At 40.9% G+C, this 22,695-nt stretch overlaps 1 protein-coding gene and 2 long non-coding RNA genes across 10 annotated transcripts in view; 1 reads left to right on the top strand and 2 right to left on the bottom strand.

Annotated features, from left to right (window-relative positions):
• Positions 1-495: 495 nt before the first annotated feature.
• LOC125978658 (uncharacterized) lies at positions 496-2,844 on the bottom strand. Its single transcript, XR_011087818.1, has 3 exons — positions 2,480-2,844; positions 1,166-1,257; positions 496-1,064 (listed from the first exon to the last, which is right to left on the bottom strand). It is a non-coding gene; the product is annotated as an uncharacterized lncRNA (long non-coding RNA).
• Positions 2,845-3,025: 181 nt separating this feature from the next.
• On the bottom strand, positions 3,026-4,889 carry LOC125978661 (uncharacterized). 2 transcript variants are annotated; one of them, XR_011087817.1, is made up of 3 exons: positions 4,473-4,889; positions 4,142-4,359; positions 3,026-4,020 (listed from the first exon to the last, which is right to left on the bottom strand). It is a non-coding gene; the product is annotated as an uncharacterized lncRNA (long non-coding RNA). The 2 variants fall into 2 exon arrangements; XR_007485106.2 differs by having other exon boundaries at positions 4,142-4,351.
• The window catches only part of adgrb3 (adhesion G protein-coupled receptor B3), an 87,229-nt gene continuing 68,017 nt past the window's right edge, over positions 3,484-22,695 (top strand). For all 7 annotated transcript variants that reach the window (XM_049736170.1, XM_049736169.1, XM_049736167.1 and 4 more), the window contains exon 1: positions 3,484-4,237. In XM_049736170.1, the coding sequence (XP_049592127.1) occupies positions 3,484-4,237 (754 nt within the window). The remainder of the gene's footprint in view (positions 4,238-22,695) is intronic.

The following is a 22,695-nucleotide window of genomic DNA, read 5'->3' as shown; positions in this document are numbered from 1 at the left end:
CACGCTCCAAAACTAAAAGCAAATTGTCATGGCCAACGATTGCTTCTATCTTCAAAGCCTTAGCTCACGCCTTCCTTTCTACTGTAGATATGCAAATATTTCAAAATGTATGTAAATGAACCGAGCTCCAATAAGTGTGAGGGTCATGCCTATTAATTTCTCATTCATCAATGATTTTATATGTATGGAGACTACAGACCGACAAACACGGTGTTCATGCTGTATGTGCACCTGCTAAAAATTAGCCGCCAATGGAGAGAAAAAACTCTCCTGCTTCCTGTACAAATGGAAGGAAATGTGAACAGCAAGCATTTCACATGACTAACTCTCCCATCTCACGTCCATTAAACCACTATTCTCCCCGTGAATTGCAGCAATAGGCAGTGAAAGCCATTGCAAAGCTTTTGATGCTGCATTGTCGCAGACCAGCAGTGTGAGCCTCTTCTCACATTGGATTTAGCTGAGTGTTGATTTGTGAATGAAAGAGAGTTCAAGTGTTCATCAAGTAACTATTTTATTTGTACCCAAGAGCTACTGCTGATATACACATCATGTCCAAGAATACAGAAACAGGAAAAAAAATATTTAACATGTTACACAAAGAGTTTGGAAATCAGTCTATGATTAAAATTTGGCTATTTACATTTAGGCTACAACCCAGAAAACTGTTTTGCACAAATTGGTATGATCACTTGTTGCTAGGAAGAATATGTTTTAAGACTGACTCACACTAAACACACAACAGCAACATTGAGATATATAGGTTAGTCTGGAGCTTTCCCGAGTGATACCAGAGTAGAAATACACAACCGTTATCCATAAAATGTTGGGAAAATGTGGCAAATATGAATTTTAGCCCATTAAATGCAGATACAAAAAATCTGTTTAAGGTTAAGTAAGGTAGTTTTTTCCTCACCTGTGTCATCTGCTCGATATAATGGGGCATAACCTCACTTGCCCCGCCGTACAAAATAGCCAGTGTCATCATCATCATCATCATCATCATCATCATCATCATCATCATCATCATCATCATCATCATCATCATCATGTTTTGCACGAGACTGAGTAGTGGCAGAAAATTAATGAACAATTAGCACAATTAATGAAATGATGATCAGGATGTCTTCAAACATGCAAGTCAATTGAAGCGTTGCTACTCTACCTGGTGGGGAACTTGGGAAATGGCTGTTGCATCAAACTTTTGACAAAATGTCAAAGAAGGAGACGCCATTTGGCCCATGCTGATATCAATTCCTGTTTTAAACACAACAACGTTCAAAATAAAAGAAGAGCAATTTCTTTAGTCTAAATGAGTATATATCCGGAGTATATACAGTCACGATATTTTGTCCCAGCGCAGTGCCAAGGAATGCACAGAAAGATTAACAGGAACTCAAACAGTCCAACGACACTAGCAAATCGGGTCCCAGTGACAGAGGGCACAGATTTTATTTTGGAAAACACCGTTAATCTCATCCACACGAGTATCTAGAAAAAAAAAGTCCTTGAAATACTCCATATTTGCAGGATGCTGAATGCTGCAAACGTTGTCTGAGCATAAGTGAGAAGGGTCCAGTTCAGGGGGGGGGGGAAACCCTTTAGATTGGAATTAAGTGCGGGGGGAACGGAGAGAAAAAAGAGGAGGAGGAGGAGGAGGAGAATGAGGAGGAGGGCAGGGAAGAAAGTGGGAGCTGGTGCCAGACGCAGTAAGAAGTGAACGTACGTGTGTATGGTGCTGAGAGTGTGACGTGTTATTGCAGCCCGCTCTTGGAGCTCTGCAAGCAGCCAGCAAAGCGCCTTTTTGCGTCCTCACTGGCCCCCCAAACATCTCCCATCCACCCACTCTAGACGGATCTTTTCTTTCCTCTATTTTATCGACGTGACGAGAGGGTGACGCTTGACTTCTTGCTTGGAAATGGAATAGAGATGGCGAATAAACCCGTGATGTTACTGTAAAACAAAATGCTTTAATTTTTCCCCCTCTTAGTCTCTGAAATTCTGTGACTGTCGCTTGGTTCCATTTGAGTTTGGATGGGAAAGCCCATGCGGATGATGAGGAGGAGGACCGTGGATACGAGCGGGGAAAGCGGAGTGTAACGCATTTTATTTGATTTGATTTTTTTCCCACCCACTGAAGCATCTTGTTGCGCCGGACTTGTGTGCGTGTGTGTGCGTGCGTGTTGGAGTATGGATTCACTCGAGGGCTGCAGACTTGATTTATAAAGGATGTTGTCAAGTATGTTGGGAAAATAGCCATAGATTTCGCGGTGTAAGGTAAGATTTGATTTATTTGTATTTATATGCGTGGTTGGTGTCAGTTAAAGTTTTTGAATTGAAATAATCTTGACGAGTGTGTGCTGCGTAGCCCTTCTCACGAATCCACACAGATGAACAGATATGTTTATTTAAAGCGATGATCTGTCTCTTAAGAGGCAAACACCACTTTAAAGTGGCACCGTGTCTCCATTCACATTACCTCCAGAGAGATGATTGCTTTTTAGAAGCCTCGGCAATAAAACCGAGCGTGTCTCTCTTGACGACCCATTTCTCCTCGTCCTCCGGAATACTGATTCCCCCTTGACGCCCCTGCACATGAATCTTGCAAAAGCATGTGGATCCGCGTGGATTTAGAGCTCACAGCTGATTCCACACCCTGCGAACCTTGCACGACAAATAAGTTGAGGGGCCACCATTCCATTCCCCATTCTGGTCTTTTGGCTCATGTGCGTGTATGTGTATGTGAGCGTGGAGTTCATCGCCTCCACTTCCTCAATTGCATGGACGAGCACGCGTACCCACGCGCGCGCACGCACCCGCTCGCAGCTGCATTGCCTGCAGGATTAAAGCAATCAGGACATGGCATTGCACCCCCTCCATCCTCTTCTCGTCCACACGCCCCCGTGCACGTCGAGAAAACACATGCGCGCGCGCGCACACACACACACGCATGCACCGCCTCTACCAAATTGCGCTACCGAAATAAAATAAGACTCACATTTAGGAGAAAAAAAAATAAACAAAATTCGTTGCATGACATCCATGTGCTTTATTTGTGTTAATGCCATCAGACAACCTGCATAAAAACATACACGCGGATGCACACACGCCTTTTGATGGCAAACAACTTTAACCTTACATATGATCATTTGCAAGCTTTTTTTGTTTGCGTCTTGGACCCAGCACGAGCCAGTCAACGTCTAAATGTTTCCCCCCCGTGTCACCCCAACACACAAACATGCACGCATCGTAGAAATAAATAAATTATGGCCGGAGTAACCACAAGGTGGCAATGTTTGCACAAAGTACAGTAGTGAAGCGTGGCAAGATGGGGTGCAAAAAAACATACTGCTGCTGTTGATGTGCTGGATTTGTCTTGACATTTTCATGATGGGGAAACATGAATCCGGTTAGTTCATTGATCATCTGTGTTGTTCTCTGTGTAATTCTCCTCATCTCTCCTTGCAGGCCCAATGACATAGGATGAAGGCTGTTCGAAACCTGTTGATTTATATATTTTCCACCTATCTTCTGGTTATGTTTGGATTAACTGGTGCCCAAGATTATTGGTGTTCCACTCTGGTCAAGGGGGTCATCTATGGATCCTACTCTGTGACTGAAATGTTCCCTAAGAACTATACAAACTGTACATGGACACTAGAGAACCCAGACCCGACCAAATACAGCATCTACCTGAAGCTATACAAACAAGACCTGAGCTGCTCTGAGTATTCTCTCCTCGCCTATCAGTTTGATCACTACTCTCATGAAAAGATTAATGCCTTGCTCAAGGTGAATGAGTCTATAGTGTACCTGTGCGATTCCAAGAATATTTATGTATTTTTGCTCTACGACAAAAATTTTGTTCAGCTGCGGCGGGTTTTCCCCTCTGATTCAAACGGATTGACGCTGCAGAAGCTGGAAGAAGAGGAGAAGTCTATTGTGGAGTTTCTGGTCTTGAATAAGGCCAGCCCCAGCCAGTTTGGGTGTCAAGTGCTTTGTACATGGCTGGAAAACTGCCTGAAATTAGAGAAAGGCACGGTTGAGACGTGCGGCATCGTCTACACAAAATGCACGTGCCCCCAGCATTTAGGAGACGGAGAATCGGAGAGCATGCTGATGCTCAACAATGTGGTTTTACCTCTCAACGCCCAAACGGAGGGCTGCTTGTCGCCCCAACTGCACGCAGGCCAGGTCTGCAATCTCAGTGCCGAAGTGAAGCGGCCTCCTAAAGAAGGTGAGTATGCAGCTGTGTCTTCCTCCTTCTGTGCTCACACAGTAATGGAGCACTGTTTATGCATAGATCATTCAATGTGCACGTCGATCACTCCCTTCTTCTGCCCTTTTCCTACTGCATGTCTCAAGCGTGATGGCCCATGAAACAAAGAGCACACATACAGTAGAGTTTTAATTAGGTGGCTACAACCCCACTAATTGGACAACAAAGCTTGGAGTCGGGTAGAAACTATTACCGTGGAGCCTCTGGAGCCGAAAACTCCAAATTTGGGGAAGTAATTTGTTGCTCAAAACCTTTTGCGTTGTCTGGTATCTAATAATTAATTGTAGCTATGTGTTTGGATTTTCACAATTATGAAATAACAAGATGCAATACCATGATGTCATACATGACAAGAACGTAAAAAGCAAGATGCGAGCAAATTACTGTTAAGATTGAGGCTCTGCGTGGAGACGGAGTGGATCCAATGTTGTTAATTTAGCAGGCAAGTGTGGGCCGGCGGATCTGGGAGAGGGAGGGCTTCGCGGCTGTGTGAATGGTCACAGATGACTTAAATCATGGCCAATTAAAGCGGGTGCTTTCATTCCCTTTAAATGTGGCGTGATCGTCACGCACTACATGCTTGAAATGGCGGAAGCATGTCTGAGCCGTACTTTTGACCAACCCTATGGCCCAGCCCTTTGTTTTTGGCCTCAGAGGTTCCACAGTTATTGGGGGGATTGGGAGCTCATCAATTTAGACAACACTAAACAAAAAAAAAAAAAATACAGGATACGTTGTCAGAATTATTTCAAAAAGTATATTTTATTAGGCAAGTTTGGGCTCCATGCCATTTGCATCTTGGATTGGGCAGACACGATGCAACATTTGTTGTTTAGCTTCAAGAATAAATCGAGGAGTAGAATGAACATGATTAGACTAACGGCTTATGTGATTTGACTGTCGTGCTGCCATAGAGCAATGCAACATGTTAGAACATTGGCTTTCGACGGTAAATGCTTCTGATAAGGTCATGATAGACTGTGGAGCTTTGTGATAAGGCTGCCTTGACACATACTGTAGCTGACTGTCAAGTAATAGGTAGTGTTGCGTGATATATCCGGTGATGACTCATAAAGCAGTGGCCTTCATCACCAAAGTCATGAATGAACCTTTTGATTAGTGGGGGAAATAATGAGGAAGCAAATGTTATGGGACATCAGTTTTCCCTTGTGGGATTGAAGTAACGGTTGCGGCAATTGCTCCCCGGAGATCACAATGGGAAGAACAATATGCTTTTATGCCGTCGTTTTGGCTGTTGGGTGGCTGCCGCTTCACGCTTCAACATCACTTAGTTGCTACATCGGCTTGTAATAAGAAGGATAGTGTCCCTGTCATTGCCATGGCAACCCTGAATCACTCTAGATCTACTTTAAGCCACATTTCCATCAAGCTGTAGAACGCTGTTTGATTTACCGCATTATGGTTATCACGAAGCCGAATGCTGACAAAGTGCATGATGCCTTTGACCAATCAACAAAGACCTCTGTGTTTAGCTCCACCCTTCAGGTACTCTGCCATTGCCTTTGAGACCCTACTAAATGGTGCCGAGAAGTCATTTTTGAACTTTTAAGTGATAACACACACAGAACAGTACTCTTCTCATGGAAAAGAACAATTAAAACAATGAAAATAGACTTCTGATGACAAATAATGTGCAGTGGTTAAAATGAATCACCAGTGTAAGAATTTTACATTTGCATGCTATTTTGTAGTAGTAGTAGTAGTAGTAGTAGTACTCGTAGTCGTAGTAGTAGTAGTATTTAGTCGTGGGTGTGCATGCACGTGTGTCATGCATGTGCAAGAGTGTATGTACACACATCAATCGCAAGCTGCTTGCAACGTGCATTAGGTGCTTACATATTTACGCGGTAAAGGGTGATCTAATCCAAAATCGATCCAATGCTGTTATCTGTAAGCCATATTTATTTATTTAAATTTGTATTTATTAACTTTCCGATTTAACCACAATTGGCTAGGAATTTTCTCCACCCATTTAGGTCATCTTAAAAGTTACTTAAAAGTTAACACGTCACACCTGAAGACCACCCCAGTCCAAAAAATTCGAAGTAAACAGCAATTACATTCGTCTCCTTTAAATATTTGTGAAGAATGCAAGTGCCACTCATCTTGTGCTTTTACGAAAATGTTGTTTTCAAATAATGTATGCTACAGGAGTTGAGAAGAAGCAGCATGGCTTTAATAATTATAATTCAGATCACCCTCTGATCAAATCACAACAACGTTATGCTCATTTACGGAGGGAATTCCAGAATAACATTTGACAGTTTTCAGCATGTTAATATCAGCTTAAGAGCACAGCTTATTTCCCCCCCCTTCAGACGATTTTCCACTAGCATCTATTTATAGTGTTGGTTGATGGGAGGTTTGAATAAATCCGTTTTCATCTGGATAACGGGGGAGATCAACACACTGGGTTTTAAAAGAGCACTGTCTCTCCTACAGGCGTCATAGTGACAGAGTGGGTGTTTCTGATGAAGAATAAAGCGTTACAAACAGTCGACAAGGGCTGTATTTGATACAATCGCTCGTCTTTGATCTTCTCAACTTCCTGTTGAAGAGGAGGCCGTTTGAGCCAATCAAAAAGGCCTGGCTGGAGGTTGTACGCACGACACGCTGCCGCAGCGTCCCCGTTTGTCTTGCATACGCAGTGTGTAGACCGTTTTAAAGGTTAAAGCTCGTACATATTTGAGGTGATTATACAGACAAAAGACAGACCTCACCCGTTGATGCTGTGCCACTTTCAAGACCAAAGCGATGCAATGGAAACTCTTAACCCAGCTACTGACTCATTTATGCTGCTTTATTTTTATAGCTGTCACTGTTTCATGCATAAAAGTTGTAAAAGCAGGCAGCACAGTGCTGCACTGACACTTACTGTGATTTAATTCTCTCTCCTGCTCCCTGGTGTGTGTGCATGCATGAGTGTGCATGTGAGTGTGTGCGTGTGTGTTCTGTCTTTTTTCACCACATGCAACAGCATGATGACTCGCCAGTGCCCAACGGTGAAATAATGTGTTTGTCAGCGTTGTGATTTCCGCATGACGTGTCCAGGCTGCTTTTAGATAAGTGTGACTTTTAACCTAAAAAAAAAAAACAAATCCCCAACATTTTAAAATGGTTCATGGATCGTATTGCCGGCTAACCACCGTAGTATTTTTTTTCCCAATATTACAGTGCATTATTTTGTGTACATAAATTGTGGTGAAAACAGAAACTTCCATTAATAGTCTTTGCAGATGCTGGTGTTTATTATCCACGTATAGGATAAAACCTTAAAATCCTCTAATTCCCTTTGGGCACCTTCATATCTTCCACAACCCGCTCCTAGAGAAATCAGCCGCTTCACAAGGTATCCCCTCATTTTGTTGCTCTTCCGACTCGTTTTCCCCTCGGCTATGGTCGACTGTCTCATTATTTGTGTTGTTCCGCTGTCATTGGAGGATCGGGGTCGATACGTCTCATTGCTTTGGGGTGGGAAGTGTATTCTTGTTTGTATTTCATTGTGTAGACTGTTAAAGAAGCTTCAAACTGTCGCGTTGTGCTTGAGATGTATCGCATGTGGCCTTGGCTGCCCAACCATCTTACAATTAGATTTACATTTTTAAAAGGAAATGGAATATGTGTTTCCCTAAATATAAGCACTTTTTTAGATCCATGTAAGGTGGTGTTTTCGGGTATGTGTTAGTGAGTCTGTCTTTCAGTTATGGGTTGAAATTTTGGTCCTGTGTGGAGTTAGCCTGTTGTCCCTGTAATGTATTTAATTTCCCCGAAAACTCATGATGCTACCAAGAATTGGGTCTCATAAGTAGGAAAGATATTAAAATGAATATTTAATGAGTCCGCAAAGGGGGCTTCCAAACCCTGTATTAATACAAGAATTAGGTTACAAACACGAATATGAGTCCTGCTAATTTTTCCATCCTGAGAAAGGATGCTATTGGTCCTAAAGGCAACCATCCAATGTACCTAAACCATGACAGTTCATTCATATTGAATTTCATAGCCTTGTTTAGCTGTAATGATGGCAAAATGACCATGAAAGAGGAACAGCTCTGCATTTCTAAATGTGATACTGTGCAGATTTCTGGTTGCACACTTGCATTTACTTCATTTGAACATGCTGCTTTGTGACTGCATAGAAGATGGCTTTGAGATTTTATCGGGGAATGAAACGTGGTGCAAGGCTCCAGTGCGCCGTCACCCGCCGCAGTCATGAGTACCGCCGCAGCTCAGCCCTGCCGCCTCGCATAGAGCGGCCTTTTATTCACTTTGGATCTCAGTCAAGTCACTCAGTAGTCACACTGCATTATGCTCACCCCCATTGTTCCATACACTTGGAGGCCATTTTAGTTCCAATTCAGTGAAGGAGAGGCTTCAGCGAGACAGCCCTTAATCTCTTTGGTTTACCCTATATATGATTTTTTAAGGTTAATCTAGAGAAAATATCATCACGTTACAATTCGTTTGAAAATTCCACATTGAATTACTTCACCGTAGAGGCAGCTATAATAACATTTCCCCAGGAAAGCCTTCATGGTGCATTTTATACCTAGCTTTCATAGCCATGACCTCAGTGTTCCTTCGTCTAAACCTTTGCAGTCCTTTCTGCTGAGATGGAAAGAAAGTTGTTAGCAAAAGACATGGTCACTTCAAGTAAGTCCAATTGACTGAAGTACCACAAAAACCATTGTGACAGTCCCTGACATCTTTTTGTGCAATAATTGGACAATCATGACCCACAACATTGGGGTACACCTACACAAGCAAACGTACGGTTAAATAAGACGTCTCTGAGTGAAACATATTGTGTTCAGCTCAGTAGTTTGTGTGTTACTTAGGTTGCTCATGGAAAAAAAGCCTCAATTTCCATTAAACCAGTGAAGGTAAATGAACATACAAATCAGAGTGGATAGAGGAATTTATTTCTTTGTCATTTTGAAATGCAACTGTCCACTGGAACAAGAACTAGACCAGCTCTAAAGAGTTTCTAAAACAAATAAATGAATACATAAATAAAACAAATGTATGTCGGCCTTTATAAAGATAATAGTTTGCATTATTTTTGTTGAAATTGTTGAAATATCGTGTCACTCATACAGTTTAAAACGGAAACTAAACCATATCTCTGACATTATATGAGCAAGTGTACAAAAAAAGGGACCAACTGAACATATTTGCATTTGGATGGCTGCTGGAGTAATGTTGAAGGACTCATGATACTATACAAAGGTGGATGATAGAAGTGGGCGATAAAAAAGTACACACGGTATAAAAAACACAATTTTCAAGTTTTAATCCAACGCCAACATAGTGCATTGTGTTGTATTCCCGTGGATGTTTCTACGAGCCACTTGGACTGGCGGATGATGATCAGCTGTGCAAACCGTTGTTCAAATTTTGACATGGATTTGTGATCGCAGTCCGGAGGCTGTGTTTCAGCGGCGCCAGAACTGGGAGTCGGAGTGATAACTACCTGCTATCAGACCGTGTGCTGCCAACTGTCTCTGAGCAAATGAAAGAGCAGTGTTGTCATAGCGCAACTGCCGACAGGATGGTGGTCAAAGTGTCGACACCATTTATGGATTTGAGAACAGGAAAAATACTGCTCTGGATTAGGATAGTCAAATACACATTGTTAGAAAAACAGTAAGTATGTATTGTTTTTATTTACAATACACTTGGTCAATTTGTTCAGTGCATATCTGGCAAGTATTTATTTTCCGTAGGGGGTAGAAATAAACATGAAGGACATCAGCCATTGGCTAATCTGTTTTCATTGACATGAGTGTACGATTTAACATTCCGTTACTCATAATTTACGAGACTCAGCGGTTTTATGGCCTTTTATAATTTCATATACAAGAGGAATCAAAATAAAGTCTCAAATAATGAGCTTTATAAGATGAAGAAGCTGCACATGATGTTCTCGAGACAACACCGTATGATTTAAACGAGCACCTGAAAATTGATACAAATTGGGGTTTTTTTTGGTTTCAAAATAGAGTTTCAAAGTAGGGTTAGGATTTCAAACTAGGATTTTAAACTAGGTTTTGTGTTTCAAGTTAGGGTTTTGAATTAGGATATTATAAGGTTTTAAGCAAAAATAATTTGACCGGTGACTCATGGACAATAATAGCTCTGGTGAAAACACACAAATGCTGCTGACTGAAGTTCACTCAAAAGACCTTGTTTTCTTTTTCACTCTCATGGCCACAAAGGCATAATATCGCATTTCCATTTGTAATTGCGCATCTTGCTCCAACATCACAGCGTTCAGACTCTATTTTGCAATTTATGAGTTGAAGTGGACTTCGCGAATCAAAGCAAGCCACTATTGCTTTCTCTGACTTCAAAAAGGCTTCTATATGAATACAAACAAAAGTAATGAGTCTCTGTAGATGAAGAAGACTGTCTTATCCTCTTATTATACAAATTGGATTTGTTTATTTCCATCATGTGCATAATTCACTCAAAGAAAATATCCCAGCACAATAGAGGGAGCACAGTGAACCTGTTTCCAATCCAGTCAGCAGGAAGAATAAGTAATGTGAAGAATTGATACCTTCACGCAAGAGGCATCTCAATAGCACCAAAACTGCATTGACAATGCAAACTCTCTTTGTGTGTGCTTCTGCACACTGCTCATCCTTCAAAGTATACATTCATAACCTTTTACATGAGCATGTTAGAGCCATGTCCTGCGGTCCTGTACCAAATCTGAGAAATGTTCTCTGTGTCAATAAACACTGTTGAATCATTTCAAAGAAGCAAACACCAAATCCTATTCAGACTTTATTTGTATAGGTGGCATAATATTTTCTTTTTTCTCTTTTGGCCCTTGTAGGGTGATGCCGAAGATGGTAATGCAAATGATGTGTCGCTTTCAGCCTCTTAGTTGCATGCTCCTTCTTTTCAACCCAGTTGGTTTTGGCCTGTCAGTGGATGGCTATTTCTACCCACAGCAAAGAGGAATTTGCATAAACATCCACCCACAAACCTTGGCAAATGAGTCTGTCACTCAAAGTCTATGTGGGGAAGTGGAGGAGAAATCCAATCCTTTCTCAAGGGGCTTCTGTAACCGCACTCACTGGCATCTCTTCAGTCGCGATGGCAAGTGTTTTAAGATTATGGATGGCCACAAAACTGAGATGCTGCTTACATGTATATGTATTACATGTAGATGTATCTATATGTGTTATTTGGAACGGAAGCTTTAACATACTATATAGCCGTCTTTTGTCAATGGTCCATTAACATGCAGAAAGGCAGCCAGTGTTTTAGATTCATTGCTTTTAGTACACACAGATTCATTTATGAAGGGATTGTAGACCCAATTGAATTTGGCCAAGATCATTTCCTTGGACTTGTTGACCGACCAATTGGTGTCACGGGCGTGCAATCTTCGGTAGTAGGCGGGGGACACCCTGAACTGATTGCCAGCCAATCGCAGGGCACACAACAAACAACCATTCACACACAGGCACGGGGAGAACATGCAAACTTCACACAGGGAGGGCCGGAGGTGAAATCGGACCCGCAACCTTTGAACTGTGAGGTGGACGTGCTAACCAGTGCGTCACTAGTGCGTCACCAGTGACCTCGATTGGCTTGTTATAGTTGCCTTCAACTAAACTTTCCAATTAATGATTTTATGCAGGAGTTTTATGAAAAAAGTCAGTAGTGGCAGGCTTTTATGCACTCAACAGTGCTGCAAGTGTTTTTCGTCATTAAAATGAAGTCCATGGAAATTACAATGAAATAACTTAAGTGACTCTTAATCAAGTCACTAATGGGGTTTAAACAATTCTCAAAGGATGCCAAAAATAAAGACAAAACTTCAGTTGAGTGCTAAAACCATTTATGTGCAACAAACACTACCCATGCATCACTACAATCTATAACCTTTGGTAGGGGGTACATGAAATACAAAATATGCATATACGCACATGTATTTATTAAGTGGCTCCCTCTTTTGTTTTTCTGCCTCAGTCATCGTTACACAGATTTATTTGAAGGATGACGTCTAACGCTTGGCATCAGCATATGCCAGTCATCACTGACTAAGACAGATGACATTTGCTCGCAATGACTGACTGGCTGTTTGTGTTTGTGTGGACTAGGTGCTTATCCTCCCCCCTCACAAAATGGGGACGGGTGACCTTGCAGAGAAAGCATTATTAAGGCCTGTACCATTTTAGTAGGATTTTTGTGATTTTGTGAATGAAAACGATAAAAAGAAAACGTTCATTTTCCTCGCCAAAATAATGATGACACAATGTGATTCAAACTCTTAACATGAGTGCGCTAATAACCATAGAGCATAAAATGGATTGAATCCAGGTAGTAATATTGATAAGAGAAGAACAGGATGTACGTCATAATGAGCTGGGTTTATCTTTATGGTAAGCAACTTCCCTCGCCATGTTCGTTAATGCCCATTAAAGTTAATGGTGAGTACAAATTTCATTGTTTAATAATGGTTAACTTCTTTTCATGCTTGGGAGAGTTAATGTTAAAGTATGGCTTAAAATATCACTTGTAGTGTTAATGTAGCTGCTACTACAAAATATATGGAAAATTTTGTTTTGAAAATTAAACAAAGGCAAGGTCTACGGGTATATTCCTTTCAAACAGCATGTTTGTAAAGTGCCTTAAGGTAATTCTTGCCATTTTGTTGCACTGTGCATGTGAGATAGGCGCTCATATTACAAACACTACTATACCGTCCATTATGATGGAATATTAATGTGACTTTAATGTAGCGTATGACTTGTACACTTCCATACAACATTTGCATGATTGTTGCATTTTAATGTCTCATCTAACACCGCGGTACGCTCTGCCTTTGGTGGTATTAGAATCTGGAAGTCACCGTACTAATCATAAAAAGAGAGCCAAGCTGAAATGTAATACTATATTTGCAAGGCTGCAGAAGTTAGTTGATTGAATCCTCTCGCTTGGACACAAGGGAGCTTTATTAGGGATTGGGTTTAAAAGGCAGTAGTCATAGCCTGCCTGACTGAAACCGGTCAAACGTGGAATGTGTGTGGCGCAGTCTGCCTCTTCAAGTCCGTTTTCAGTCTCTCCGTCACTAAAAATCAATACAAAACACGGCTGTCACATTTGGCGCATTCTAAAGTGCCAATACTGCTGCAGATTTTAAACTCATTTGTCAGAGTTCTGCACTACAATTACATATAGCGACCGTGTGCATAGAGACGACTTAGCATTTATCTCCAGCAGGCCTGCAGCGTGCTGCTTCAATGAACATGCCTCAACACTGCTGAGACATTGACGCCGCAACTACTACAGATGGCTTAACAATGCCTGAACATACAATTTGCAATCGATCACTCGTAGTAAAGCTGAGTGGATAGCCGCCGCTGAAATTGGATCGGATGCACAATCTGGTTTCCAACTGACTGGCTATTGTATTGTTGCCTGATCAAGAATACGGCACCTGCTTTCAGGGCTTAACTGGGCAGGTGACTTCTTTGAACATCTGAGTTTCCGTTTCCATTGTGCATGTTTAGTTAGACGAAAGCTGAGATGAGAAGCATGCTTATGTTTGCACGTTTTGTTAACATAATGCAATTTCAGAGCCATATTGTTTTTAATCTCGAATCAGCCATTGTTTTTCTACTTATCATTTGATTATATGATGTAATTAATTTACCTGAATGTGGCCTTCATTGTGATAAAATAAGATTTTATTAGTCCAGACTCTCCTTGAGATCTAATGGAAGTATCCATGTAAAATGTTAACACTCATTATGTAAAATCTGCTGCAGGTTCCAAATATAACAAAGGAGATGGGTCAATGATTTCTGCAATATTTTCTTGAAGTGAACGACTCCCCAAACATATGATTCATAGACAAAAGGGGACAAATAAATCAAGGGGCTCATGGGAGATGCTTTTGGATTGGTAAATCAATACGGTGCCACCACAGCTTGTTGCAGCCTCCAAAAAACCCCTCTCCAGTAAAAGCCCCCAGTTGGCCAATACCAATTTTAATCATCTGCCAAGTGATTTTTTTTTATCCAGCTACATTACAAATCAAAACCCTGTTGCACATTACATTTCGACAACCGTAATTGCACGTTAGAGCAACAGAACAGTGACACGTGTCGTCCAAGAATTCAAGGATAACAATTCCATGGTTGACTTAAACATTCTCTGTTAACAAAATGATGCCACTAAACATTAATCAACTAGTTTCGAGACATTCAGAAGATAAGGTTATACATTGTAATTGTAAGCATTCAACTCTTCACTTGCAAATAATATGCAATGTTTGGACATTTCTATTATTTCTTGGATAAAGTTAATTGGGCCTTATGCGTAAACATAATCTGACTGACTTTGACGTCTTCGGCTTTATGATCATCCTTATCTTTTCCAAGGTTTGCTGTCTTCGGTGTTGTCTCAGTCATACAAAATGACCACAAAATCAATTATCTCTGTCATTCCAGTTCTGTAACAAGTTTAGTCTTTGATTAGATGCACTCAAAGGCACCTTTGTTTGCAAAGATGACATTATTAGACAATTTGAATGTGCGGAGCAATTGATAGAACTTTTGATATCTCATCCCTCTATGAAAAAGGGTCACACGACTCACAACTCCAGTGTGTTTTATGCCAACCTTATGAATACACGGAAATTGCGACTGGTGCTGATATCTTTCTGCTTAAAATGTATCATTTGACATTTGGATGCCTTTCGACAGCAACATATGAGATTGTTTGTTGCTGTCAAGTATTACTGTCAACAACTATCCATTATAACAGACTTTACTGTACCTCAACAGTTCCATCCATCCATGAGTCCATCCCTGCTTACTTTGCATATCATTGTTGAATGGCATTTCTATTAGTGCTTCGATCAAATAATATCCACATTGGGAATGTCTGTGTGCGTGCTCAAGAAAGTCCTTTGGAGGAACAACCTTGTTGGCCACCTCTGATCAAAACACTATTATGCACATAACGTTTGAACAGTAAATAATGCAGGACAGAAATTACGATGAATAATAGCAGAAAGCATTTGTGTACCAGTAGAACGTTTTAATTGAATTGAGTGGAAATGCCTCATCCCAGTTTTGCGCTAAAATGCTCCATTGGTTTGTGCAGTCAAATGGCACAAAGCTCCTCTGTCAGTTTTTGATCAGCACAGTAACGGCAAGACATCTCCAAATATAACAAAATTATAGGTTTACAGAAAGTCATCATTTTGCTGCTTTATGTCCACAAATGTGTTTTGAGGGTTCATAAATGTATTTATTTGCACGTCTGTATTTTCTGTTGAGAGATGCGAGTAGGTTACAAAATGGATTCCATCATAGTCACAGTGACTTGGTGTTCTCTTGCACTCTAAAATGGCACAAGCTCTGTGTAGTTGTTACTTGCTTCACTCGAACTGCATGTGCTGCAAGTGTTAATGAATTAGACATTTATGAAGGAGGCTCATTTGCATAGAGGTAGCCAATTTATTTGCCAAATATATAGGCATTGCCTCATTTAAATATGCGCAATACCACTGCTGCACCAAGACACATTCTGCTTGCCATCTCAGCTAGTGAAACATTTCACCATCTGTGCATGCTTTGCGAATTAGACACTATTTTTTTTTTTGCACTCCATTTTTATTGGGTAGCGCCACGCAAAAAGAAAACAATCCTTTAGTGAAATCGGTCCTGAGTGTGCTCACTCCTCTGTTGACTGTGCCACTCTGCTAGTTTATTTTTCTTTTGTTGCTTTCTCACATTGCGCTGATCCCTAGTGGAAAATTCATTGAGATGGAGACAATTAGAAAACGGTTCTATTGTCAACATTTTTTTTATATTAGTTGTCATCAACACTTAGTTGTTACATGAGCTTATTTTCTCTCCTGTTCTTTAAGAGAATGTCTAAACCCTGTAAAATTCCCACGCAATGATCTCCGTTTGTTGCTTATCAGGTGCTTGATGCTTTGCAGCAACGAAATCCCAGACAAAGTTCTTTGTTGCTCAAGGCCATCTTGGCGAAGCATCAGCTCAGCGGTGTCCAAAGCTTGGCTGTTGTGAAGTTGTCTCAACAGTTACTGAAGTGCAATAATAGCAGTTTTCTTCTGTGATCGGAGGTGACAATTTTGAACAAGGAGGTGAAACAAGTAGATTTGAAGAGGGAGCGAGAGATTGCTTTGTCACTTGGCGGAGGGAATGTAAACACAGTTGAATTGTGTGAGGGGAAACAAAGAACTCATAAAGCCATTGTTCTTTTTTGTTATTAAAATTGCGTGTGATATCTTCTATCCTCTTCCTTCCACAGCATGTGGGATAGCCTCCAAATCTGTTTGCTCCATTAGGTGAATCTCCCACACCATTTACAGTTTTTGATGAGCACACTGGTTTATTTGTATGTCTTTCTCACTAGCAAGAAGCAGGAGAAAGTCTCATGGCCCTAGTTTTGTTCCTAATTTTTTGTTTTGTTTCTGAACAAGACTAGCGCAAATTTGCGCGCATGGGTGGAGTTTTTCTCCCATTTGATATTTTCGTTGATGGGTGTGATTAGAAAGGGGCATTTGCGCCATTGTGGGAGCGAACACAGCCAACTTACTTGGGCAATTGAATGTCGAGATTGGTCTTCATTTGGCTTTCTTACGCTCAAGCAGAAAACTGATTGGAAAGCTCTAATTGTGTTTTCTGCACTTATTGTGCAAGAGCACAGTAACCAGTAGCATCACCTGGCCAAATTGCATTCTTACAGAAGATGCAAATTCAGAGATTAGTATTTATTAGAATTCTCAGCCTTGTATTACTAAATTTTATTAAATTCTAACGTATAATGATTGTTTTGTGTCAGAACTCACTAGTGGGCTGCTTTTAATAGGTACAAAACACAAACAAACAAACAAACAAAAAACAGTGAACAAATGCCAGTATGCACATTTTGGCCCCAGGACACAGTGGTTCACAGTGGAAATCACAGACCACTGTTTTATTTTGTGTGCGTGCGTGTGCGTGCGTGTGTGTCTGTGTGTGTCTGTCCTCAAGCAGAGAACATATTTGAATGTTTGGCTGGTGCTTTATATGTGCCTGCCCTACAAATGTCCCTCATCATTTCCTTTATATTCCATCCTCTGAAAAAGGTTTGATTTATTGGCCTGGCAGAATTTTTGGACATTAAATGTGAAAACACAAAATTGATCTTAGAGGCAGCACTGGTTGTTGTCTCATCTTGCAGATTGTCAGGTGTAGAACTCCAAGCCTGACTGAATTCCCAAATGGACTCAAGCCATGAGTAGTGGGCTCAACAGATCTAAAAACAAATAAAATCTAAAACAAGCAATGTGATTCCTGCCTCTCAGACCAAAACAGCTTTGTTCGACCCTAGCGTGCAACTAAACTGTGCAAAGCTTTGTTTTGAAGGCCCTTCACGTTTTGGGGTAGGGCAAAGCCTGTCCGACGGGCTCTCAAATTATTGCTTGTTTTGGACTAAAATGGGAGCAAGCTGTTCTTTTTTAATTATTCAATATGTGGGGTTAGTGAGGGAAAATAAGTGCCACCCATCAGATAATGTGTTGGCTCTGGCAGAGTAAACACCCACACAAATCTGTCACCGACATAGTGTATATATGTGCTGTGAAAATAAATGCATGTGAAGTGCATGAGTTTGTTACATCTGCATTTTTTTTTTATCAACATGGTATATTACTGTGTATTTGGCTCGTTCCAAAATGTTTTGTGTCAACCTGTTCCTGCCTCCACCCTCAACACTTGTTAGCAATCATATAGTCACTGGCATTGTTTATTGAATCATGTAGGCTTTGTTTACTAGGGAAAGGTTATAAATCGACCCCTTCAACCAAGAAGTATGTTGACCTTCAAGTGTCCAAAAACATTTGGCAAAGTCATATGTGGTGTTTTAAATATTATATGAGACTTCAATTATGCACATATTTAATTCTCAGACACTAAAAGAGATCAAAATTGGGTTGAATTTTGAAATGACACTATAATGAATTAATGTTTCCACTGAGTGAACATGTTTTTGTAAGAAGCATATTCGAATATTCATACCATGAATTAATCTTCTTAAGATCTGAGTGGAGGCTGCGTTCTTATTCCAGATTTGCCCTTGTGTTGAACAAGTCAGGTCTGTAAAAAAACAAAAGAATGAAAAATACAAAAGGCTTCATGCACAGGCACTCCACCCCGAAATGGTTTCCCCGAGTCTAAATCCCTTTAGTCGGTGTTCATGCTGTGATGCATTTAAAATGGCACTTCTTTGCCCGAGATGAGATTTACTGTAGAAATCTGTGGCTTTCAACCTGACATTGAAAAATGCTAATAAAATAAAAGTTTATTTGGAACAGTTAGGAGCAAAGTCGCTCATTGTGGTTTGCAGGCTCATGAATGATGCACATGTCTGAGTCAATAACAAGGTACATCATTTTGCAGGGCCCCCAGGTGGGTCGCATCATGCATGTCACTCCAATTTAGCTATTTTTAAGTCTCGGCATGTATCATGAGCCTTTGCATAACAATTAAGAATGCAAACAATACACTTGTACAACATATATTTGTGTTCCTTGAAAAAAAAAAAAAAAAAGATTTAACGGTAATAAGCTGAAATATATTCAAGACGAGAACTGGATTGAACAGTCAAGATGGAAATTGAACACAGGAAAAGATGACAAAACAATGAAAACAAAGTCTACAAAAACATTCTAGTGCAAGGCAGTAGAAATGTGTCTCTCTCAAACACTGAATTACAATCACGTCAAAAATCAGCGTACACGTGACAACACGTTGTACCATGTACGATTGTACGATTCATTTGCATAAATTATGACTCAATACTATTGTTTAAGGTAGCTTTTCCTACAACCTCCCTTGAGTGTGACGTGGTCAACATGTTTGTGGGGTGTATTCTGGGATGACATCACACCCAATATTTGTATTGCTTTTGGAAGGCATAGCTGTGTAGCTTGGCCCATACACTAATTTCCTGCGGCTGTTTCTCTTTTGTGACTTGTGTAGAAAGTGAGAACGGCTCCAATCATGCCTGTGAGATGACGTCACCCCCCCAGTATATAATTAACGGGATGCGTATTGCAAAGCAAATATCAATGAACTTCCAGGCCCACATGTGCACATAACACTGTCTCGTCTAGATGGTTCTCTGAAGTGACACAGAGGAGCAAGGAAGGCATGAAAAAGGTTAGCGAGCCAGATGGGAAATCGCAGTGTACATGTAGTCATCCCCCTCCCAACCTCCACCCCCCTACCAAAGCTTGCCAAGACACCCTGTGGCATGTTATATTTTGATATTTCCATAAACACATCCTATTATTAGCGTGTCCTGCAGCGCATGTGACATCAGTCTGACTGCCTCTATGTCTTGGCTTTGCCTATTACACTTTGACTGACTCACCAGTGGACTGTGCCTCCCAGCTGGCAATAGGCTGACGCTCTCTTCCATCTCATTACCAGGAAGGCCAGTGCATGGAGCGAATGCACCTCCTGGCCTACCTGGGTTTTTCCAATACAATATGGCACTTATAGAACTCAAGAAGGACAACTGATACAACGCAGATAATGAACCAGTGAGTGAAGGATTGTTCGGCTCTTAGAAAATTTTCATAGCTGCTTGCGTGAGCGGAGAATCCAGACTGTTTGCATTTCCATTTTTCTCCCTCCAATCTGCTTCATGCGGATCAGTGGTTCTGTCAGATGCTTGCAAGAGCAGGAATATTAATACAAACAACAGCAGAAGATTTTAACTCATAAAAAATATACAACTTATTTAGCCAGCTCGAGTTGAAAGGATGTACAGGGTATTTAAAGTAGGTGATTGTCACTAAATATTCCTGCACCCTCTCCCGACACTTTATTGGATGTAAATCTGGAACACACAACATGAAGTTGTTAATAACAAAAGGATTTGGGTCACGGTGATACATGCTGTTTGATTTAGTATGCGAACTTGTTCCGTGTTTTGTAATGCGAAAACACCTCGTTTTCAATCTCAATGGGAGGGGGGGGGGGGGTAGCATAATATATGAGCATTTTCCTTTAATGTATCACAATTGGAATTCTGTTCTGATATAGTGGCAGCCCTTGAAGAGGTTTTGCAGCAAGATTTGATAATTGCACGTTTTCCACTCATTGACTCACATTTATACGGCTCACAGATTCGATAAATTCAAATGCTGCACTCCGCTACATTTAATAAGTCGAGTCTTTTTAAGAGCCAATCCCCATCATTAGTGGATTGTTTTGAGAAAAAGCATAAGGTCACCTTTGATGCGTTCATGGGCTGAGGAAGCTCTTTGGCTAAAGAGACTTAATTATGGATGGGCCGAAATGAACATTTATCATATTTCAAGTCCAATATTATGACATATTTTTTACAGCATTAATTTAGATTAATGGCACCGGAGGCGTCGCAGATTTGTGCTGCGTGACCCTTAACAGCTCTTCTCTCTTAAAGTCTACACAGTGGCGAAACATAATGTTATGTCAATCATTTTAAGAATTTAATGCTTCCAAAACAATTGGCCCATAAACATGATCTAAACTGATATTGTGATGTTTATTTTCTGCAATACACTTTAATTGTATTGACCTTGAGTTATTAAATGCATTCACATGGTAAGGACAGACATAGTTAAACATAAAAATAAGAAAATAATGACGGAGAAAGGGGAGAAAGTGGACGCATTTAAATCTCACTTTAAATTCTGTTGTTTTAAAGCTTCACATTCACTCAAATGCTAATGTGTGTTTCTTGAACCACGCTCCAGTCAGATTATCCAACGCAAAGAATTACTGCATTATTCTAATGCAGTTGACATCTGTCAGGCAGCGGGCCCTGCCACATTGAGGTGGGCGGTAATGTCATGTGAGTCCGGCCTGCTGCAGCAGCACATGAATATAGGATGGTTATTATCTGTGAGTGTGGATAACTGCAAACACATGTAACGCTATAATTAAAAACTTTGTGTGCATTGTTAAGAATGAGTCACTTGTAATCTGCGGTAGAGCCTTGGCTAGCGACATGAGCTCACATGAATAATTTGAACATTCAAATTGTTACGGCATCAGCATAGAAAATATCCAGGTCGTCTTTAAATGTTCACAAGATAACAAATGAATTATTTAACGTATGTCCTTACGTTTACCGAGAGACAGCAAGGAATCTAAAATCAACGGGGTGGCCTATATTTGTAAAAACAAAGTCAAAAAAGGTTTTTCAGGTTTTTTTGAATTTTAAATAATTCCTCTGCATAAAAAACAAAAAAATCAGTGGGATTACACAGCAAAATTAATTGAAAATGACTCCCTCTGTTTTCCCCCTGGCTTCTTCTTTCCCCACAAATTGCTTTAGCAAACCCAACCAGCCAGCTGCATCTTGATTCAAGTCACATCAACTTGTGTATTGCATTTAATGCTTCAAAATGAGCCCGACTCTCATTAAAGGAATTTCAACCACCACTCTTATACTTAATTTGCTGTCCCCACTCTCAACATTGGGCCCTTTAACTGGCTTTTTCCAAAATGAGCCCCCCACACAGACACACGCTACTTCCACCCAGCCTTGAATCTGGACAGGAATGTGGGCATTTATGACAGCATGGTTGCTTGGTAACAGGAACTAAGCGTACAATTCTCTTTTCTTCATCCTTAGATTTAATTTTCAAGTGATATGGAGGATACTCGATATTTACTCCTCCCTGTCTAAACGGATTGAAAAGACTAAAAGGCTCCCGGTCGATTCCCACGTTAGGCGGTGTTTTAATCTTCCATGTGCCACCATTCAACTGTAGCCGAAGTGGAAAGGAAAGTGGCGACAGTAGGCCTATTGCTGCTTCACTTGGCAATGATGAGCAGATATTTTCCTGGACAGTGGCTACATCAAGCAGACGCCGCAGAACATCCGTGATGCTCAGTGAAGTAGCAAACAAAAGAAGTCTTGTTCTGACTGAGGCCACACTTTGCCCTCCCCTTGCCTTACCAGAAATGCTCTTGAATAGATTAGAAGGCACCACCCTACTGATGGATAAACATCCATTCATCCATAAATTTTCTTTACCATTTGACCCCATGGGGGTCGTGGGCGTGCATCGGTGCCAGCCAATCGCAGGGCGCATAGAGACGAACAACCATCCACACTCGCAGTCACACCTAGGGGCAATTTAGAGTGCTTAATCAGCCAACCATGCATGTTTTTGGGATGCGGAAGGAAACCGAAATGGCTGGAGAACATGCATACTCCACACAGGGAGGGCCGGAGGTGGAATCAAACCCACGCCCTCCTAACTGTGAGGCAGACGTGCTAAGCAGTGCGCCATCGAGCCGCCAGTATATAAACAGATCGCATGTAAAAATACAAGTCTGTTGATGTTTGAA

Source organism: Syngnathus scovelli, chromosome 12 (assembly GCF_024217435.2).
Source record: "Syngnathus scovelli strain Florida chromosome 12, RoL_Ssco_1.2, whole genome shotgun sequence".
Taxonomy (NCBI): Eukaryota; Metazoa; Chordata; class Actinopteri; order Syngnathiformes; family Syngnathidae; genus Syngnathus; species Syngnathus scovelli.
The sequence above is the reverse complement of the archived record's forward strand: the minus strand, read 5'-3'. Positions and strand labels throughout refer to the sequence as shown.